This window comes from Bombina bombina, chromosome 2, assembly GCF_027579735.1.
Source record: "Bombina bombina isolate aBomBom1 chromosome 2, aBomBom1.pri, whole genome shotgun sequence".
Lineage (NCBI taxonomy): Eukaryota > Metazoa > Chordata > Amphibia > Anura > Bombinatoridae > Bombina > Bombina bombina.
In genome coordinates this window covers 1186340065-1186362348 of record NC_069500.1, presented here as the reverse complement: position 1 = coordinate 1186362348, position 22284 = coordinate 1186340065, and the positions used below count along the sequence as shown (strand labels likewise).

At 42.0% G+C, this 22284-nt stretch overlaps 1 protein-coding gene across 1 annotated transcript in view; it reads right to left on the bottom strand.

Annotated features, from left to right (window-relative positions):
* SNX25 (sorting nexin 25) overlaps positions 1 to 22284 on the bottom strand; it is a 776760-nt gene that overhangs the window by 133223 nt on the left and 621253 nt on the right. Inside the window, exon 11 of the mRNA XM_053703884.1 lies at positions 6419 to 6550. Coding sequence (XP_053559859.1) covers positions 6419 to 6550 — 132 coding nt within the window. The remainder of the gene's footprint in view (positions 1 to 6418; positions 6551 to 22284) is intronic.

Sequence of the window (22284 nt, the reverse complement as noted above, 5' to 3'; positions counted from 1 at the left end):
CTCCATCTTGGGATAACAAAAATGACAAACACTAACTGGCACCCTTTTTACATCCCCAATGGCTGGGGCACTCACCACCTCCTGTGAACCAGACAACCAACGAGCAGATTCTCTCTGTCGCCACACAATTAGCATACGGAAGTGAAAAACAACGTAACCGCACACGGTCACGAGGTGCACCGTGCAAGTCATAAAAAGAGCGCGTAAATCTAAAGATTGCACCAATTGATGATAAGGCCTTAATTTTCCAAAAAGCCATGAGCCTAAAGTATTAGTACACATCCGCAGATAGAACCACATAAACATTATTAAAGTCCCCCCTGTTCAATAACCCCACTCAGAGGATATTAACCCATGATTCCTATTTTAAGATAAAAGGAGTCCCACTGGGACTCTACCTTCTTGTTAACATCACATTCACAAATTAATTAAAATGAAACGATCTTACCGGAATCTACGCATTGGAACAGGAACACGGCCCTTCAAGTGTGACAGATAGTAGCCTCGCCTCTGACATGAACTTGAGTGAATAAAGGCAGGCAGCGAAACTCGTCCACGCCGATTGCCAAGGAGCTTTTTTTTTTTTTTTTTTTAAATAATTTTTATCTGAGGATTGTTACAAGGCATACATATAATACAAAACAATAAAACATAGTAATGGTGAGAAATACATCATAGTACCACATATTTCCAATATACACTACATATTCCAGACAAGAGGTACAGACATAAGGTATGCAACTAATATGCCTGATGATCATTACACCTCCCTGATGTCACACGAGGTCACTTTTGGGCCTCAATAGGAACTATCTACACTATAGGAGGTTAAATTCAACAAAGGAGACCACTTTTGGATCTCAGGTGACAAACCTAATTTTTTAATCATTATTATGAACTTTATACGTTTGTATCACAAGACCCCCCTTTTATATGCAAAAATTAAGATGAAGCATACCCCCACAGAAATGGGGTAAATGTTGGGGAATATATCATCAGGGCCTATCTAAGACCCAACGCGTTAGTACCATTTTATATAATCTGTAAGGTTAAATTATAACCTTTAACATCTGAAAATGCAGCTGTAGTGCCTTTATCAAAATAGGAAATAAGTAGCTTTTTTTATATACTTTATGAGAACCTGATAGGCCACACCTAAGCCATAAACTGATATCTATAAATGTGCTTCTATAAAGTTGTGTGAGGGTATTAGACCATTGACATGTGAGCAAGTAGCTGCAGCTTTAAAGCACTCGTCGAAATAGGAAATAATTAGCTTAACACAATAATTTCGGGGTGAATTTTTGGGCCCTTCCCATAGGAAGTCAAGCAGAGAGCTATAACTACCAAAGACTTGGGGCTACTATTAAGTAAAGAAGAATACCAATGCTCAGGACTCAGCCACAGAGCTAATACTTAAATATATGCTAAAGCAGAACAAGGTGAACCTCTTTTGGAAGTAGTTATAGTGAATAATATGCGTTCTAGGGTAAAGGCTGAAGCCTCTTCAGGGGGTCGAGAAAGGTGGATCCTACTATATTATACAAGCTCCCTATACATCTATTTAGGTTAATAAGCTTAAGGCATAATAAAACCACAAGTAATAGTAGAATTTTGCATGGGATCTCTATGTATTACAAGAGGATTGAGGGAGGATTATATGCTATTCGTACTATCTCGGCCTCAGACAGTACATTGAGTCTACTATAAGACTATAAAAAAATCTATGAGATAAAGAGACCCAGCAAAAATATTTAATTAGATCTTGTGGTAGATTTAATGCAATAAAATATAGGCCACGTGGAAGCCTATAGAGGTAAGCCCCACAAGCGGAGGTGCAAATATAACAAATCAAGCTGAGGCAGGCTACTACCCAAGGAGGCTTCCATTGCAAACTGAATAATTAGTAGAGGTTATGTTAGGCCAAGATGGTATTGTATCTAAGGAGACATACTTGTGAAATTATGGTATAGTTAAACACAGATAGTTAGCATAAATACTGTAATATACAGATATCATGTGCCATTCCCCGCTTAGTTCCTCACATAAACTATCACATATGGTCAGTGGACTACCAAAGTAAATACACATTGAGACATGTCCTGCGAGCCTATAGTAAGTAAAATAAGTAGTATATACACAAGAGTGAAATATATAGGTATCTGAGGGTATCCTGAATGCATAACAGAATATAAGAACATAGGTAGAATCCCTAAATACACTGTGATCTATTAATAGATATATAATAATACTGGCTTAAAGGTACAAATTGTTCCCCCACTTAAAATAAAGGACCATAGTGGTCTGGAACCCACCACATTAATACATTTCTCTAAACTTGATATATTGAAGGGAACAAGCCTGATATAAATGCAACAATAGACAAGTCCCAGAAATTCACACCAAGCTGGATAGCAAAGTCTATTAACATTTAAATAAGGAGCACATAATACATTTTATATTAGTGGAGCAGGGTTAAAGAGACATAAAACATCTATATAACCTCACACATCTGGTCCATCAAACAAGAATAATACGAGATTTAGGAGATTATATAGTGTCAAGGCAGTCCCCCATACATATATCTATGTACACCCATTCTGGTGAAAGGAATGTAACTTTACGTAGCACATCAGACCAAAAGGTCGTCATTAGTCCCAATAAGAGAGTCACAGTGACCACAGAGATGTAGCTCTTGTTTAGGGCCAGAGAAGGTGCCTAAAGTTAACCAATATCAGAACGGTCCTCCATACTCACAGCACCAGCGTATGCGCCATTGTCAACGAGTTCAAATGTCCCTGAAGAGATAGGGCAGCCGAAAGCAAAGGGAGGGTTTTCCACTGACCAGCTCATACCGTCAAGCTGACTGTGAGTGTCCCGGTTTGTGATTCTAAGTCCCTTAAAGATACATGTGTTGGAGGACCCCATCTTCCGTCTATGAGAGCCAGCTGCATCTCTCCAAGTAGTCGACTGGGCCCACAGCAGAGTAACTTGTCTTGATCGCCCATATGGTGAGGAACCCTGCGTGCCGCACACATCTGCCCTCTGTCGGGGAGCCTTGGTGGGACTGCGATCAGTCTGGATATGCTCCAGAAGCTCTGGGTTGCGATAGTCCAGGGTCAGGAGGGAGAAACCAGCCTTAGGTAGGCTCTGCATTATCGCCCCGCTCTCTCTTGTAGTCAGGCATTCTGTGGGACTGGATTGGTGTGAGGAAGGCGACTGCCATTCAGACTGCTGTATTTCCTGCTGCGTAGCTGCACCATATGCCAAAGATCATGTGGTCAGGAATGTAAGAATTTGGTCCACTTTCTTACAAATTTGCGCCTCACGCTCTTCCATCAGGGTCTTGATGCTGGAGTATACCCTCTCCATGTTAAGATAGTAGAATAGTTCTGCAATATAAGCATCAGTATTGCTCGCTCCAGCTAACTGCCCCCTGCTCAGCACAACCAAAAATTAGGCTGGATGGTTTTCCTCAGAAGGGTGCATGCAATGTGAGGAGTTGATGCAGAGGCACAGTATTTACTCTGCTTACCCCGGTTCCCCGATGCGTTCTCTCTCCATGTAGGCCGCCACGAGATCTCTGCGGTCTAGCCTGGGAAGCTTCTTTTCTTTCAATGTAGGTATAATCCAGTCCAGCAAAGTGTTATCTACTGCACAAAGGTCTATTTTTTTCTTGATGGATGTAAAGAATCCTAATTACAAGGCGGATTGTAATTCTTTTTTACAGAGCTCCCAGTTTAGCAGCCATCTTAGGCCATAGCCGGGACACGCCCCTCTGCCAAGGAGCTTTTAATATGAGTCAGGATGGTTTCACAGAAAGACTCTCCCTGCATCTCCGCACTCTAACCTACATCCATGCTCTCACTGATAGGCTGACAGGACTACTTAAAACTCCAGTCCCATTTCGAAGCGTACCACCCTTCATAAGAGACTATCTCAAACTTCTGACACTTCTCTGTCAACCTCATGTGACGAAAGGCAAAGAATGACTGGGGGATGAGGGAAGTGGGGGAGGTATTTAAGCCTTTGGCTGGGGTATCTTTGCCTCCTCATGGTGGCCAGGTTCTGAATTCCCAAAAGTAATGAATGCAGCTGTGGACTCTTCCCGTTTAAGAAAAAAAAAACATTTATTAGCCCAATACGACCAGGATAGAGCATGAAGCCTAAAATATGAACATTCATATAGTAATAACAAAACCTGTAGGAGATAAGACATGAAACAGTGTGACATAAAAATGGCATACATAAAAATAAAAACTGTGTCTTTGATCAATGTCCTTGATTGGTTAACATCCAAGTCAGATATAGTGGCTTAGAGAGTTCTTCCCAGAAATAGTAACTTAAACTTTCAACCAAAGCAACTTGCTGAAGTAGTAGAGGCTACAAGGTAAAGACAACCTCACAAGCCTTCTAATTAAGGTTGCGTTTAAAGTGTGAATGTTCCTATAATATAGGAAAAGTATCCATTTGAGACTTCTGCAACAAATTTCCGCACCTGGGTATGCCTCAAAACTGTATCACTTTAACCCGTATTTAGATTGGCTGTAAGTTCCCGACAGTTGGCTTGTACCAGTTTCAAAGACCTGTCCTACAGGTTTTGTTATTACTGAATGTTCATATTTTAGGCTTCATGATCTATCCTGGTTTGTATTAGGCTAATGAATGGATTCCTCTATATATAACTGCTTTTCAATGGTCGTTTCTCTGGTGCTGTGTGAGCTATTTTCAGACGATGAGAGTTTGGTAATTTAAAAGAGTGCTGTAATCCCTCTCCTTTGCAATATTTCCTCTTTTATCAATATAAATAACAATTGAGGGCCTGCACCCCCACTTTTCGTAATAGAGTTTTTACGATAATTTTTGCAGTCTAACTCACTGCTTAGTGGTTTAAATCTCCTTTATGGTTTAGGAGATGTAACACTTTCTCCCTATGGTTCTTTAACTTGATATATATATAAACACACACACATACATAAAGACATACATATATACATACAATATCACATAAGGGTCCATTTATCCTGGAGGACATACTTCCAATTCCTCTGAGGATACAAATAAGTACACAGCCAGATGACCCAGACTCAAAGCGGTTTTAAATTTACAAATACAGAATAATAGAAGTTTGCCCTGGAATTAAGCAATAATAAGCTGCAAATCAAAATGCAGTATTCATGTAACTTATGGTGAGATTAAAGTGAACCAGAAAACTCTGACATGCAAATGAGAAATACATCTCACACTAAAGCAAACATTTGCATATCTTACCCAGAGTTTTCTGGTTCACTTTTAATCTCACCATAGTCCATACCTTAAATGACTATTGTGTTTGACCAGGAATTAAGCTTCACTAAGCAGCAAATCAAACCTATTTTCTGCTGTTATGAATTGTGAAGGTCTAAGACAGTGGGAAAATATGATGTGGCCTTTTGGAAGTCTCAGAGGAAGTTGTGGTAGCTGGGACTTACAAAGTTGGAGGATGTTAGTAGCGCTTTCATGAGATTATATCTTCAGATGCCACATGCTATGATTTCTGGTATTTGCTGGTCACAAGACTAAAGAAGTTTCATCGCAAGCACTTGAAAACTAACTGCTGTTCTCTAAAACCATCAAACCAAATGTATATAAAAAAACAAAATTATTTTCTGAATTCGATTTTTGTTACATTACTTTTATTATAAGGGGAATGTTTCCGTATTAGAGCTGCCTCCAGTTCCTCAGAGGCTATAAGGATGTCCCCAGCCAAAAGGCCAGTAGGACAACTTTGTCTTCAAGCTATTTTGAACCTGCAAGTTTGCAACAGCAAGAGATAAGTTTGATTTACAGTTTAATTAAGAATATTTTCACAGCAAACACATTATTCTTCATTTAACTTATGGTGAGATGGCATACATCATATGGCTAACTGGTTGCATGAATTGTAAAAATGGGCCTAGACCAATACCATGGGTTGTCTACTTATATCTAGTTTTATTGGTCAATCTTGGGCAAACTTGAAAGCATCTTTATATCAAAGAGTATTTTCAAATCTGTTATTTTTCATGGTATCTAAAACTGTTTTTCATTTACTTGCTACACTCAGCACTGTAAGCATGAACAGTAAAGTGCATACTGGCAGTGCCAAATACAATACAGGTATCTGTACATTGTGTTTACAAGCAACAGATAGAATGACGTGTGTTTTTATCCCCAATATAAATAAGTTTATGAAACTAAGTAAGGAGAGGATAACAGAGTAAAAGCACTAAAATCATGAAGATGAAAAGGCCCTTTAATTAAAGAAATTACTTAATGTTGTTGTAAATGTCTCTTTAAAACAACTAAAAATAAACTCTGCAAATCTACATGTGTATCATCAAGTTATGTACACAGTAATAAGTGGTTCTGGACGTCTCTGTAAAGTGACAGGATTTACCTCACTGATGTTTATAAGCGCTCTCCACAGGCCAAGATTCTCACACCACCAATCTGTTCTCGAAATGTGGAGATCAAGGTCACTTTGCTCCTTCTCCATCAGTGCGATTTCATCCTTCAGTTTGGAAATAATCTGTCACAGACAAGACATGAAGAATGATGAGTGAATGAACTGGAGTCCGCTTATGGAAACCATTAATTCCACTACAGGGTGAATGCAGCAAATTGACAAATATCACTGACCTAATCATTCCTAAAATAGCGTTCTGTGACCACTGCTATAACATTTTTTTATTATGTGTTAGTGCTAGAATTTGCAGAAGCAGTTTTTTTTGTATCTCTCTTTTATAGGGTTCCTACATCATACTGACAGTTTTGTAAGAAATAAATAAATGTATTGCTTATCTATTGCGTAATGGAATCTTTCAAACATGCCCAGAATTTCAAACAAAACTTACATACTTATTTGTGTGGCTGGGTTTTATGTTAACCCAAACAGTCTAAAAACTAATTAAAGAGAAAACCTCACTAGAAATGTATATCATACATCCACATACAATGTTATTTGGTGTGGTCCAACTGGGCTGGATTAAAAAAAAAACACTACAAAAACAAATTATTCTTACCAGATAATTTCCTTTCCTTCTGTATGAGGAGAGTCCACGGCTTCATTCCTTACTTGTGGGAATACAGAACCTGGCCACCAGGATTAGGCAAAGACACCCCAGCCAAAGGCTCAAATACCTCCCCTACTTTCCTCATATCCCAGTCATTCAGCCAAGGGAACAAGGAACAGTAGGAGAAATATCAGGGTATAAAGGGTGCCAGAATTTAGGTCCGCCCAACAGAGAACACTGGCGGGGGCCGTGGACTCTCCTCATACAGAAGGAAATGATCTGGTAAGCATAATTTATGTTTTTCTTCTTAATATGAGGAGAGTCCATGGCTTCATTCCTTACTTGTGGGAAACATATACCCAAGCTCTAGAAGACACTGAATAAATACGGGAGGGTAAAAAGAGAGGCTGAACCTATTCTGAGGGCACCACAGCCTGCAAAACCTTTCTCCCAAAAGCTGCTTCAGCCGAAGCAAAAACGTGAAACTTGTAAAATTTTGAAAAGGGTATGTAAGGAGGACCAGGTAGCCGCCCTACAAATCTGCTCCATAGAGGCCTCATTCTTAAAGGCCCAAGAGGAAGCCACAGCTCTAGTTGAATGAGCCTTAATTCTCTGAGGAGGCTTATGTCCCGCTCTCTCATATGCTAAGCGAATAATACTCCTCAACCAAAAAGATAAGGAAGTGGAAGAGGCCTTCTGCCCTCTATGCATCCCAGAATAGACAACAAACAAAGAAGAAGTCTGTCTAAAATCCTTCGTAGTTTGAAAATAGAACTTCAAAGCCCGAACCACATCCAAATTATGAAGTAACCGTTCCTTCGAAGGAGGAGGAGGATTAGGACACAAGGAAGGAACCACAATCTCCTGATTGATGTTGCAATCAGAAACGACCTTAGGAAGAAAACCTAACCCAGTACAAAGAACAGCCTTATCAGCATGAAAAACTAGGTAACGAGGCTAACATTGCAAGGCAGCAATCTCAGAGATTCTGCACGCCGAAGCAATAGCCAGTAGAAAAAGAACCTCCCAATACAGTAATTTAATGAATGTCAACCACATGCATAGGCTCAAATGGAGTCCTCTGCAAAACTTTAGGAACTAGATTTAAACTCCAAGTTGGAGTGTTGGATCTAAACACAGGCCTGATTCTAGCCAGAGACTGAACAAAAGACTAAACATCAGGAAGCTCAGCGAGCCTCTTGTGCAAAAAAACAGATAGGGTCAAACCGTCCCCCATCTGTTGCAAAACTCTGCAAACACCTCAGGATGGAGAGACCATTCCCCTGGACAAAAGGATTGTCTGCTGAGGAAATTCGCTTCCCAGTTGTCCATACCGGGAATGTGGATCGCTGATAGAGAACAGTTGTGGGCCTCCACCCATTCCAGAATCCAAGATACTTCCCTCATTGCTAGGGAACTCCTCGTTCCCCCCTGATGGTTGATGTAAGCCACTGAGGTAATGTTGTCTGCTTGGAATCCGATAAACCGGTACGAACCCAGAAGAGGCCAAGCCTTCAGAGCATTGAAGATCGCTTGAAGTTCCAAAATGTTGATCAGGAGGAGAGATTCCTCTCAAGTCCACAGGCCCTGTGCCTTCCTGGCACCCCAAACAGCTTCCCATCCTGATATACTCACGTCCGTAGTCACAATCTCCTAGGATGGTCACAAGAAGGTTGTCCCTTGGGACAGGTGATCTGGACAGAGCCACCAAGAGAGCAATTCTCTCGACTGGTTGTCCAGAGAAATCTGTTGCGACAGATCTGAATGGTCGTCTTACCACTGACTCAGCATGCACAGCTGAACAGGTCTGAGATGGAATCTGGCGAATGGAATGTCTATGCTGGACACCATGAGCCCAATTACCTCCATACACCAGGCAACAGAGAGCCTTAAGGAGGTCTGTAGGGCAAGACAATTGGAAGTTCGCTTGTAACGTCTCTGGCTGTAAGGAATATCCTCATGGATATGGAGTCTATTATAGTACTCTGGAATTCCACCCTGGTACTGGGAACAAGATAACACTTCTCTAAGTTTATCTTCCATCCATGAGATCGAAGAAGCAATAGAAGAGCGTTTGAATGGTCCTCTGCCAGCCAACAGGATGGTGCCTGAACCAGTATGTCATCTAAATATGGCGCTACTTCTATACCTCTGGATCTCGCCACTGTGAACGAAGCCCCCAGAACCTTCGTAAAGACTCTTGAGGCAGTAGCTAGACCAAATGGAAGAGCAACAAACTGGAAGGGCAGGTCCAGGAACACGAATCTTAGGAACTTGAAGTGTTCCTTGTGGATTGGAACGTGAAGGTAAGCATCCTTCAAGTCTATCATAGTCATGAACTGTCCTTCCTGAATTAAGGTCAGAATGGACCTTTACATCTCCATCTTGAATGATGGGACCAACAGGAACATGTTTAAGCACTTTAGGTCCAGAATCAGGCAAAAAGTGCCCTCCCTTCTTTGGGACCACAAAAAGGTTTGAGTAGTATCCCAGACCTCTCTCAGCTAGAGGTACCGGTACAATTACTCCCAAGGAGAAGAGATCCCTCACGCACCCTAGAAAGGCCTCTCGTTTTTTTGGCCTTGAAGACAGGTTTGACAAGAGGAATCTGCCTCTGGGTGGATTAGATTTGAAAACTATCCTGTATCCCTGAGCGATGACCCCCAGGACTCAAGGGTCTTGCACGTCCCCCAGCGAAGCCTCCAAAAAGAGAGATAGTCTGCCCCCTACACGATCCAGAGACGGATCGTGGGCCGCCCCTTCATGCCGACTTTGACTCGGCAGGCTTCTTGTTCTGCTTGGATTTATTCCAAGACTGAGTCGGTTTCCAAGTTCGTTTGGACTGTTCAGGCTTTGCGGAGGACTGCTGGTGTTAAGATTTATCCGAACGAAAGGAACGAAAATTAGGACCCTGTCCCTTAGGTTTGTTCTTCTTATCCTGCGGTAAAAAGGCACCTTTGCCTCCAGTGACCGTGGATATGATTGAGTCCAAGCCTGGACCAAAAAGAATCTTCCCCTTAAATGGAAGGGAAAGAAGTCTAGATTTTAAAGTCATGTCCGCAGACCAAGACTTCAGCCAGAGTGCCCTACAGGCTAGCACAGAAAAACCTGACGCCTTGGCATTCAGGCGAATAATCTGCATATTTGCATCACAAATAAAATAATTAGCTACACTTAAGGCCTTAATTCTTTCCTGGATCGTGTCAAGGGGACCTTCCACTTCGATCAATTCAGATAAAGAGTCGCACCAATAGGTAGCGGCTCCAGCTAGAGCAGCAACCGCCGCTGCCGGTTGAAACAAATATCCTGTGTGCTGAAACATCTTTCTCAACAGAGTTTCTAGCTTCTTATCCATGGGCTCTTTAAACAATGAACTATCCTCAAGCGGGATAGTAGTGCGTTCAGCAAGCGTGGAGATAGCGCCATCCACCTTAGGGACGGAACCCCACAACTCCAATTGAGAGTCCGGAACCGGGAATCATTTCTTAAAGGAAGAAGAAGGGGAAAAAGAAGAACCAAGTCTTTCCCATTCATTCTTAATAATATTCGCCATCTTTACGGGAACCGGGAAAGTCTGTGGTACTTCAGGTAATTTAGGTTCTGGAACCTCTAAAGTAGTCAAAACTTCCTTTAACAGAAAGCGTAAGTGTTCAATACTAAATCTAAAGTCTGGTTGCTCCGCAGCTGGAGGCTTAGAGGCAGCAGATTCCAACCCAGAAAGAGCATCCTCTGAAGTATCAGAGGCGTCTTCATTAGCGGATAATCTTGTATCAGATAAATCCAATAAGTTAGTAGATGACCCCTTGGAAGGATAGCAATATTTGACCTTTCGCTTGCACTTAGCAGGGCGAGGTAAAGCACTGAAGGCCACAGACACTGCAGTTTGTAGCTGTTCAGTAAAGTCTGGCGGTAAGAGGGCCCCTCCAGAAGGAGGATTAGTATTGCAATGGGAAGCTGCATGTGTCATAGGAGATGACTGCAGGGAACGCACCTCAAGGGACGGAGACTCTCAGAGGTGGACGGCTCAGTGGTACTAAACATATTGTCTTTCTTAGATATAATTTCTTTTTCAAAGCATGTGGAACATAATTGAGCAGGTGAATATACAGTAGACTCCTCACAATATAGACAGGTATTAGACTTACGTAAAGAGGGAGTACCCTCTAACGTATCAGAGTCCTTCGTAGCTTGCACTTGTAAAATGGACTATAGAAAAAGATAAATGGAACCTTTATACCCCCAATGGCTGGGGCACTCACCACCTCCTATGACCCAGGCCCCACAGAGAAACTGCTTCATCTCCTGTACACCGCATGATAAGGAAAAAGGAATCAGTGTGACCACATCCGGTCACGAGGTGCGCCATGCAGGACCGCCCCTGCTACAGGAAAAAGCGTGCCAAGCCTAACAGGCTGCACAGCTACCCAAAACTAAAGTAAAACCTGTATGTTCCAACATCTGCCTGAGCCTTATCTCACACATGTCGCAGCATAAAACATAATAAAGTAAATTATGCGATAAACCCCCTTATTTAATAATCCCCTTCCGGAGATATTAACCCTTGATTCCATACAGATAAAGGAGTCACACTGTGACCCTATCTTCTTGCGTTATCATATGTGTATAAAAAAAATGAAACAATCTTACCAGAATCTCTGCCGTGGAACAGACACACAGCCTCTCAAGTTTGACAGTCTTTTAGCATCGCTCCTGACATGGACTTGAGTGATAGAAGCAGGCAGTGAAACTTGTCTACACTGATTGCTTAGGAGCTGTTAATATGAGTCTGGATGGGTTTGCAGAAAGACTCTCCCTGCATCTCCAGACCCTAACATTCGTCAATACTCTCACTGAGAGGCCAACAAGACTACTTAAAACTCCAGTCCCATTTTGAAGAGTACTGCCCTCCATAAGGAACTACTCCGTATCTTATGACACTTCTCTGCCAACCGCCTATGACGAAAGGCAAAGAATGACTGGGATATGAGGGAAGTGGGGGAGGTATTTGAGCTTTTGGCTGGGGTGTCTTTGCCTCCTTCTGGTGGCCAGGTTCTCTATTCCCACAAGAAAGGATTGACGCCATGGACTCTCCTCATATTAAGAAGGAAAAGAGAAATGAAGTCATGGAGGGCCATATCAAATTAAACTATAGACATTCAAAAGAAATAAACATGTGTATGCATTTCCAGTTGGATTATTATAAAACAAAATGATGCACCCTATTATTTGTTATACCCATGATCCACTAATCTGTCTTCAGGAAACACTCCAGTAACCCAGCAGCAATAATCATCTGCCAATCTGCTGTACTGGATGAATGCCAAATGAACGCTGGCAAAACACATTTATTTTATGTTGAGCAAAGACAGTCTGACAATGCAGTTAGCAAACTGGTTTGAAATATTATAGGGATATGAAACCCAAAAAATATATATTTTGTGATTCAGACAGGGCATATCATCTTAAAAAAGTTTCCAATTTACTTCTATTATCACATTGTCTTCATTCCTATGATATTCTCTGTTAAAGAGATACTTAGGTAGGCATCTGGAGCACTACATGACAGGAAATAGTCCTGCCTTCTAGTATTCTTGAAGATGGATAACATTCTTGCAAAACTGCTGCCATATAGTGTTGCAGAAATGGGCCAGGTCCTAAGCATATGTCCCTGCTTTTTAAAAAAAAAAATATCAAAAGATTTAAAGAGAACCCAAATTTTTTATTTCATGATTGGGATAGAACATGCAGTTTTAAGCAACTTTCTAATTTACTACTATAATAAATTTTCTTCATTCATTTGGTATCTTTATTTGAGAAAGCAGGAATGTAAGCTTACGAGCCGGCCCATTTTTGGTTCAGCACCCTGGAAAGCGATTGCTGATTGGTGGCTGCATTTAGTCACCAGAACATTTAGCCTCAGAACTAAGCGTTTAATTTCCATGCCATCAAGTTTAGAGACTTTAGATCCGGATGGAAAAAAGGACCTTATGACAGGATGCCTGACCGCAGTGGAAGAGGCCAAGGAGGACAACTGGACATCTGAACCAGATCTGCACACCAAATCCTGCGAGGCCATGCTGGAGCAATCAGGAATACAAATTACTTATTTTGCTTTATCTTTGAAATCACTCTGGGAAGAATAACCAGAGGAAGCATATGTACACATGTGTGAAACGCATCAGATTCTAAGAGAGCACACCACTGATCTGTATGTTACTTACCCAATAAACTGTTGAGTTGTACTGGCCAACAAAGACTCAGCATTAGTTTGACTCAGCATGTTCAAGAAGGCTGAAATGACTTAGGAACTAAAAGAGCATCCTCTGCCAGAGGATCCCTGGACCTCACAAAGTACCTGGGAAGTTTGTTGTTCAAACTAGAGGCCATCAGATCTATCTCTGGCAGGTCCCAATGGTCCACAATCATATTGAGCACATCCTGATGAAGAGATCGCTCTCCTGGATGAAGAGACTGATGACTGAGAAAGTCTGCATCCCAATTGTTTACTCCTGAAATGTGAACTGCAGAAATTAGGCAAGAATTTGCTTCTGCCCAAAAGAGAATTCGAGACACTTCCCTCATTGCCACGTAACAGTGAGTTCCCCCCTGATGATTGACATAAGCTACTGCTGTAATATTGTCTGACTGGAAACAGAGATAAGAATCCCTTTTAACAGAGACCAAGCTTGAAGAGCCCTGCAAATTGCACAGAGTTCTAAAATATTAATTGGAAGACTCGCCTCCTGAGAAACCCAAACCCCCTGTGCGGTCAGAGACCCCAGAACTGCTCCCCAACCTGAAAAACTTGCATCTGTGGTGATCACAGACCAGGTAGGACGAGCAAAAAAAGCCCACTGAATAATAAAGTGATGATTCAGCCAACAATTCAGAGACTGCCTTGTACTAGAATCTAAGAATATCCTTTGAGATAGCTGAGAATAATCCCTGAACCACTGACGCAGCATACAAAGCTGGAGAGGCCTCATATGGAACCGAGTAAATGGAATTGCATCTGAAGCTGCAATCATGAGACCTAGAACTTCCATTCACTGGGCCACTGTAGGGAATGAGAGGGACTGAAGTTTCAGACAGGCTGAACCAATTTAATCTCTCTCTGTTCTGTTAGAGAAAGACTCATGGACACTGAGTCTATTTGGAAACCAAGGAAAGTAAACCTTGTCTGAGGAATCAAGCAACTCTTGGGCAAATTAATCCTTTAATCATGTCTTTGAAGACACAACAATAGTTGTTTGGAGTGAGATTCTGCTAAAGGAAAAGCCTGTACCAAGATATCGTCCAGGTAAGGAAACACTGCAATACCCTGATCTCTGATTACAGACAAAAGGGCACCCAGGACCTTGGTAAATATTCTTGGAGATGTTGCTAGACCAAATGGAAGAGCACTAAACTGATAATGCTTTTCAAGGAAAGCAAACCTCAGAAACTGGTGATGTTCTGGGTGAATTGAAATATGAAGGTAAGCATCCTTTAAAACTATTGTGGACGACAAACTTGTTTAGAGAGTCTTTAGATCTAAGACTGGTGTGAAAGTGCCTTACTTCTTTGGAACAATGAAGAGATTTGAATAAAATCCCATTCCCTGTTCCTGTAAAGGAAATGGAACAATTACTCCCATTCTTTTCAGATCTGATACAGATTGAAGAAAAGCCTGAGCTTTTACAGGATTCCTTGGTATATTGGACAGAAAAAAACCTTCCTCTGGGGGGGCCTTGTTCTGAAACCAATCCGATATCCCTGGGAAACAATATTCTGAACCCATGGAGCTGGGACAGATTGAAACCAAGCCTCCTGAAAAAGATTTAGTCTGCCCCCTACCAGAACTACTGGATCAGGGACTGCTAAAAATAGCTATCTCAATAGAGATAACTCAATAGGGGGCGCTCTAGAACACACTCAAAAAATAAATGATATAAAAGTACTGCTGACACAATATAAATAATAACAGAAAAATAAAAAAATGAATACAAGATGTAATATCAAATGTCTCAAATAGCAGTAAAAGCCAAAGAAAAGTCAATAGTTGGGAACAGTCCCAAAAAGTGACACCAACACAAGAGGATCACAGGAAACATTCCATGGATGTATGACGGCAGCAGCACTCTCCTCACATCAACAAGGGAAGACATCTAGGCAAAGAAAACAAAATTTATGCTTACCTGATAAATTTATTTCTCTTGTGGTGTATCCAGTCCACGGGTTCATCCATTACTTGTGGGATATTCTCCTTCCCAACAGGAAGCTGCAAGAGGACACCCACAGCAGAGCTGTATATAGCTCCTCCCCTAACTGCCAGCCCCAGTCATTCGACCGAAGACAAGCAAGAAAAAAAAGGAGAAACTATAGGGTGCAGTGGTGACTGTAGTTTAAAAAACAAAACAAAAAACACCTGCCTTAAAATGACAGGGCGGGCCGTGGACTGGATACACCACAAGAGAAATAAATTTATCAGGTAAGCATAAATTTTGTTTTCTCTTGTAAAGGTGTATCCAGTCCACGGGTTCATCCATTACTTGTGGGATACCAGGCAGGGACAAGGCAGGAACTTAAACGGAAGGCACCACTGCCTGTAAGACCTTTCTCCCAAAAATAGCCTCCGAAGAAGCAAAAGTATCAAATTTATAGAATTTAGAAAAGGTATGAAGCGAAGACCAAGTCGCTGCCTTACAAATCTGTTCAACAGAGGCCTCATGTTTAAAAGCCCATGTGGAAGCTACTGCTCTAGTAGAATGAGCTGTAATTCTTTCAGGAGGCTGCTGGCCAGCAGTCTCATAAGCTAAGCGTATTATACTTCTTAGCCAAAAAGAAAGAGAAGTCCAGAGTAGACAACAAACAAAGCAGATGTTTGACGAAAATCCTTCGTAGCTTGTAAATAAAACTTTAAAGCACGAACCACATCAAGATTGTGTAATAGACGTTCCTTCTTTGAAGAAGGATTAGTACATAGTGAAGGAACAACAATCTACTGATTGATATTCTTATTAGATACCACCTTAGGAAGAAACCCAGGTTTGGTACGTAACACTACCTTATCTGCATGGAAAATCAGATAAGGGGAATCACATTGTAAAGCAGATAACTCCGAAACTCTTCGAGCCGAGGATATAGCTTCTAAAAACAGAACTTTCCAAGATAAAAGCTTAATATCTATGGAATGCAAAGGTTCAAACGGAACCCCTTGAAGAACTTTCAGAACTAAATTTAAACTCCATGGCGGAGCAACAGGTTTAAACACAGGCTTGATTCTAACTAAAGCCTGACAAAACGCCTGAATGTCTGGAACCTCAGCCAGACGTTTGTGCAAAAGAATAGACAGAGCAGAAATCTGTCCCTTTAAGGAACTAGCTGACAAACCCTTCTCCAATCCTTCTTGGAGAAAAGATAATATCCTAGGAATCCTGACCTTACTCCATGAGTAACCCTTGGATTCACACCAATGAAGATATTTACACCATATCTTATGATAGATTTTCCTGGTGACAGGCTTTCGAGCCTGAATTAAGATATCAATGACCGATTTGGAAAAACCACGCTTTGATAGAATCAAGCGTTCAATCTCCAAGCAGTCAGACGTAGAGAAATTAGATTTGGATGTTTGAAGGGACCTTGAAGTAGAAGGTCCTGCCTTAGCGGCAGAGTCCATGGTGGAAAGGATGACATGTCCACCAGATCTGCATACCAAGTCCTGCATGGCCACGCAGGGGCTATCAAGATCACTGAAGCTCTCTCCTGCTTGATCTTGGCAATCAGACGAGGGAGCAGAGGAAACGGTGGAAACACATAAGCCAGGCTGAAGGACCAGGGCGCTGCTAGAGCATCTATCAGTGCTGGCTTGGGAACCCTGGACCTGGACCCGTAACAAGGAAGCTTGGCGTTCTGACGAGACACCATGAGATCCAGTTCTGGTTTGCCCCAAAGTTGGATCAACTGGGCAAATACCTCCGGATGGAGCTCCCACTCCCCCGGATGAAAAGTCTGCCGACTTAGAAAATCCGCCTCCCAGTTCTCTACTCCTGGGATATAGATAGCTGAGAGATGGCAAGAGTGAACCTCTGCCCATAGAATTATCTTTGAAACCTCCAACATTGCCAGGGGGCTCCTTGTTCCCCCCTGATGGTTAATATAGGCTACAGTCGTGATGTTGTCCGACTGAAATCTGATGAACTTGACCGCAGCTAGCTGAGGCCAAGCCTGAAGAGCATTGAATATCGCTCTTAGTTCCAGAATGTTTATCGGAAGGAGGGCCTCCTCCTGAATCCACGAACCCTGAGCCTTCAGGGAGTTCCAGACTGCACTCCAGCCCAGAAGGCTGGCATCTGTCGTTACTATAGTCCATTCTGGCCTGCGGAAACTCATTCCCTTGGACAGATGGACCCGAGATAGCGACCAGAGAAGAGAATCCCTGGTCTCCAGATTTAGTAGAGGGGACAAATCTGTGTAATCCCCATTCCACTGATTGAGCATGCAAAGCTGCAGTGGTCTGAGATGTAGGCGGGCAAACGGAACTATGTCCATTGCCGCTACCATTAATCCAATTACCTCCATACACTGAGCCACTGACGGACGAGAAATGGAATAAAGAGCACGGCAGGAAGTTAGAAGTTTTGACAACCTGACCTCTGTCAGATAAATCTTCATTTCTACTGAATCTATCAGAGTTCCTGGGAAGGAAACTCTTGTGAGAGGTGAGAGAGAACTCTTTCCTTCGTTCTCCTTCCACCAGTGAGACCTTAGGAATACCAGAACAATGTCCGTATGGGACCTGGCGATTTGAAAAGTTGACGCCTGTATCAGGATGTTGTCTAGGTAAGGGGCTACTGCTATACCCCGCGGTCTTAGAACCGCCAGAAGGGACCCTAGAACCTTCGTAAAGATTCTTGGTGCCGTGGCTAACCCAAAGGGAAGAGCCACAAACTGGTAATGCCTGTCTAGGAAGGCGAACCTGAGAAACCGATGATGATCCCTGTGTATCGGAATATGTAGATAAGCATCCTTTAAATCCACGGTAGTCATATATTGACCCTCCTGGATCATAGGTAGGATGGTTCGAATAGTCTCCATCTTGAAGGATGGGACCCTGAGAAATTTGTTTAGGATCTTGAGATCCAAGATTGGTCTGAAAGTTCCCTCTTTCTTGGGAACTATAAACAGATTTGAATAGAAGCCCTGCCCCTGTTCCTCCTTTGGAACTGGGTGGATCAGTCCCATACCTTAAAAATGATTTTTGCAGGAACAAAACCCTCTATAGAGGCCCTATAAGCCAGAGGACTCCTTCAGGAAAGCTGGATGTCTCCGACTGAAAACGAAAATAGGCCCCTCCCACCATGCACTCAAAGTCAGAGGGCCTTAAAAAAGTACTCCTAGAAGTAATCTAACAAGCCATGTGGAAATTAGGCCCCAAATAAAGATTTATCACCCTCAGAGAAAAAACGTTTTTATTTATAAATCATGCAAACGTTTTTACACTAAGTAATATAGGTTTTAACACGAATATTATCCCTTTTTGCAAGCACGATCCCAGTTGTTGTTAAATCACTGTATCAGGCTTACCTTAAATATACCAGGCACTGTCAGTATTTTCTAGACCTTATCATCTCTCTAGAAAAAAATATACTGAACATACCTCAAAGCAGGCAATCTGCAGACCGTCCCCCCAACTGAAGTTTTCTTTCCATACTCTTCAGTTATGTGTGAGAACAGCAATGGACCTTAGTTACAAACCGCTAAGATCATCAAACCTCAAGGCAGAAGTCTTCTTCCAATTTCTGCCTGAGAGTAAAAACAGTACAACGCCGGTACCGTTTAAAAATAACAAACTTTTGATTGAAGGTAAAAACTACACTAAGTCACCACATCTCTCTTGATACTTCCTTTCTTGTCGAGAGGTGCAAGAGAATGACTGGGGGTGGCAGTTAGGGGAGGTGCTATATAGACAGCTCTGCTGTGGGTATCCTCTTGCAGCTTCCTGTTGGGAAGGAGAATATCCCACAAGTAATGGATGAACCCGTGGACTGGATACACCTTTACAAGAGAAAAAGAGAACAAAAGAGAGGCGCTTTGTGTGTACCAATAAAACAGATGGGTGAGATAAAAACAAGCCCACAACAGGGTACTCACATTCTGCAGGAGCACTCAGACAGTGCTATTAGGCGTGGACTGGGTACTCAACAGCAACCCAGCTTGCTGATACTTCCAGCGTGTCTCCAGGAACACCCTTCTAGGACTGGAAAGGTAGACTGTCCAGGTAATCAGCTTCAGGAGGTCAGGCAAGTGATGCTGGTGATACCCAAGGCCCCCACATTAAGCAGGAACAGTCCCAATGATGGGAATAGAGGCGGTGTGTTTAGTAGAAATGATCAGTAGCAGTTCCAAATTAGAATGTAAAAAGATAGGATTTATTAAAAAAAATTAATTTAAAAGGTTTTTAAAAAACTGGAACAATAGGATAGGGCAAACAAATCCCTACTATTCACATGCTGGATCAGGGACCGCACCTTCATGCGGTCTTGGAGGCTGAAACAGACTTTTTAAAGGGACACTGAACCCAAAAAATTTTAATTTGTGATTCAGATAGGGCATGCAATTTTAAGCAACTTTCTAATTTACTCCTATTATCAAATTTACTTCATTCTCTTGGTATCTTTATTTGAAATGCATGAATTAAAGTTTAGATGCTGGCCCATTTTTGGTGAACAACCTGGTTTGTTCTTGCTGATTGGTGGATAAATTCATCCACCAATAAAAAAATGCTGTCCACATTTCTGAACCAAAAAAAAAGCTTAGATGCCTTCTTTTTCAAATAAAGCTAGCAAGAGAACAAAGAAAACTGATAATAGGAGTAAATTAGAAAGTTACTTAAAAGTGCATGCTCTACCTGAATCACGAAAGAAAAAATTTGGGTTCAGTGTTCCAATTAGCATTAGGCCTCCAGACTGAACCAAAGGAACCTTGCTTCTTAAAGGAGTTATTTTTCTGTTCTTTACTCTGATGAAAGGAATGAAAACAATTAGGAGCTTGAAATTTTCCTGTTGGTTTCTTATACTGGGGAAGAAAAACAGAATTTATGTTTACCTGATAAATTACTTTCTCCAACGGTGTGTCCGGTCCACGGCGTCATCCTTACTTGTGGGATATTCTCCTCCCCAACAGGAAATGGCAAAGAGCCCAGCAAAGCTGGTCACATGATCCCTCCTAGGCTCCGCCTTCCCCAGTCATTCAACCGACGTAAAGGAGGAATATTTGCATAGGAGAAATCATATGATACCGTGGTGACTGTAGTTAAAGAAAATAAATTATCAGACCTGATTAAAAAACCAGGGCGGGCCGTGGACCGGACACACCGTTGGAGAAAGTAATTTATCAGGTAAACATAAATTCTGTTTTCTCCAACATAGGTGTGTCCGGTCCACGGCGTCATCCTTACTTGTGGGAACCAATACCAAAGCTTTAGGACACGGATGAAGGGAGGGAGCAAATCAGGTCACCTAGATGGAAGGCACCACGGCTTGCAAAACCTTTCTCCCAAAAATAGCCTCAGAAGAAGCAAAAGTATCAAATTTGTAAAATTTAGTAAAAGTGTGCAGTGAAGACCAAGTCGCTGCCTTACATATCTGATCAACAGAAGCCTCGTTCTTGAAGGCCCATGTGGAAGCCACAGCCCTAGTGGAATGAGCTGTGATTCTTTCAGGAGGCTGCCGTCCGGCAGTCTCGTAAGCCAATCTGATGATGCTTTTAATCCAAAAAGAGAGAGAGGTAGAAGTTGCTTTTTGACCTCTCCTTTTACCAGAATAAACAACAAACAAGGAAGATGTTTGTCTAAAATCCTTTGTAGCATCTAAATAGAATTTTAGAGCACGAACTACATCCAAATTGTGCAACAAACGTTCCTTCTTTGAAACTGGATTCGGACACAAAGAAGGCACGACTATCTCCTGGTTAATGTTTTTGTTAGAAACAACTTTCGGAAGAAAACCAGGTTTAGTACGCAAAACCACCTTATCTGCATGGAACACCAGATAAGGAGGAGAACACTGCAGAGCAGATAATTCTGAAACTCTTCTAGCAGAAGAAATTGCAACCAAAAACAAAACTTTCCAAGATAATAACTTAATATCAACGGAATGTAAGGGTTCAAACGGAACCCCCTGAAGAACTGAAAGAACTAAATTGAGACTCCAAGGAGGAGTCAAAGGTTTGTAAACAGGCTTGATTCTAACCAGAGCCTGAACAAAGGCTTGAACATCTGGCACAGCTGCCAGCTTTTTGTGAAGTAACACAGATAAGGCAGAAATCTGTCCCTTCAAAGAACTTGCAGATAATCCTTTCTCCAAACCTTCTTGAAGAAAGGATAGAATCTTAGGAATTTTTATCTTGTCCCAAGGGAATCCTTTAGATTCACACCAACAGATAACAGAATTTATGTTTACCTGATAAATTACTTTCTCCAACGGTGTGTCCGGTCCACGGCGTCATCCTTACTTGTGGGATATTCTCTTCCCCAACAGGAAATGGCAAAGAGCCCAGCAAAGCTGGTCACATGATCCCTCCTAGGCTCCGCCAACCCCAGTCATTCGACCGACGTTAAGGAGGAATATTTGCATAGGAGAAACCATATGGTACCGTGGTGACTGTAGTTAAAGAAAATAAATTATCAGACCTGATTAAAAAAACCAGGGCGGGCCGTGGACCGGACACACCGTTGGAGAAAGTAATTTATCAGGTAAACATAAATTCTGTTTTCTCCAACATAGGTGTGTCCGGTCCACGGCGTCATCCTTACTTGTGGGAACCAATACCAAAGCTTTAGGACACGGATGAAGGGAGGGAGCAAATCAGGTCACCTAAATGGAAGGCACCACGGCTTGCAAAACCTTTCTCCCAAAAATAGCCTCAGAAGAAGCAAAAGTATCAAACTTGTAAAATTTGGTAAAAGTGTGCAGTGAAGACCAAGTCGCTGCCCTACATATCTGATCAACAGAAGCCTCGTTCTTGAAGGCCCATGTGGAAGCCACAGCCCTAGTGGAATGAGCCGTGATTCTTTCGGGAGGCTGCCGTCCGGCAGTCTCGTAAGCCAATCTGATGATGCTTTTAATCCAAAAAGAGAGAGAGGTAGAAGTTGCTTTTTGACCTCTCCTTTTACCGGAATAAACAACAAACAAGGAAGATGTTTGTCTAAAATCCTTTGTAGCATCTAAATAGAATTTTAGAGCGCGAACAACATCCAAATTGTGCA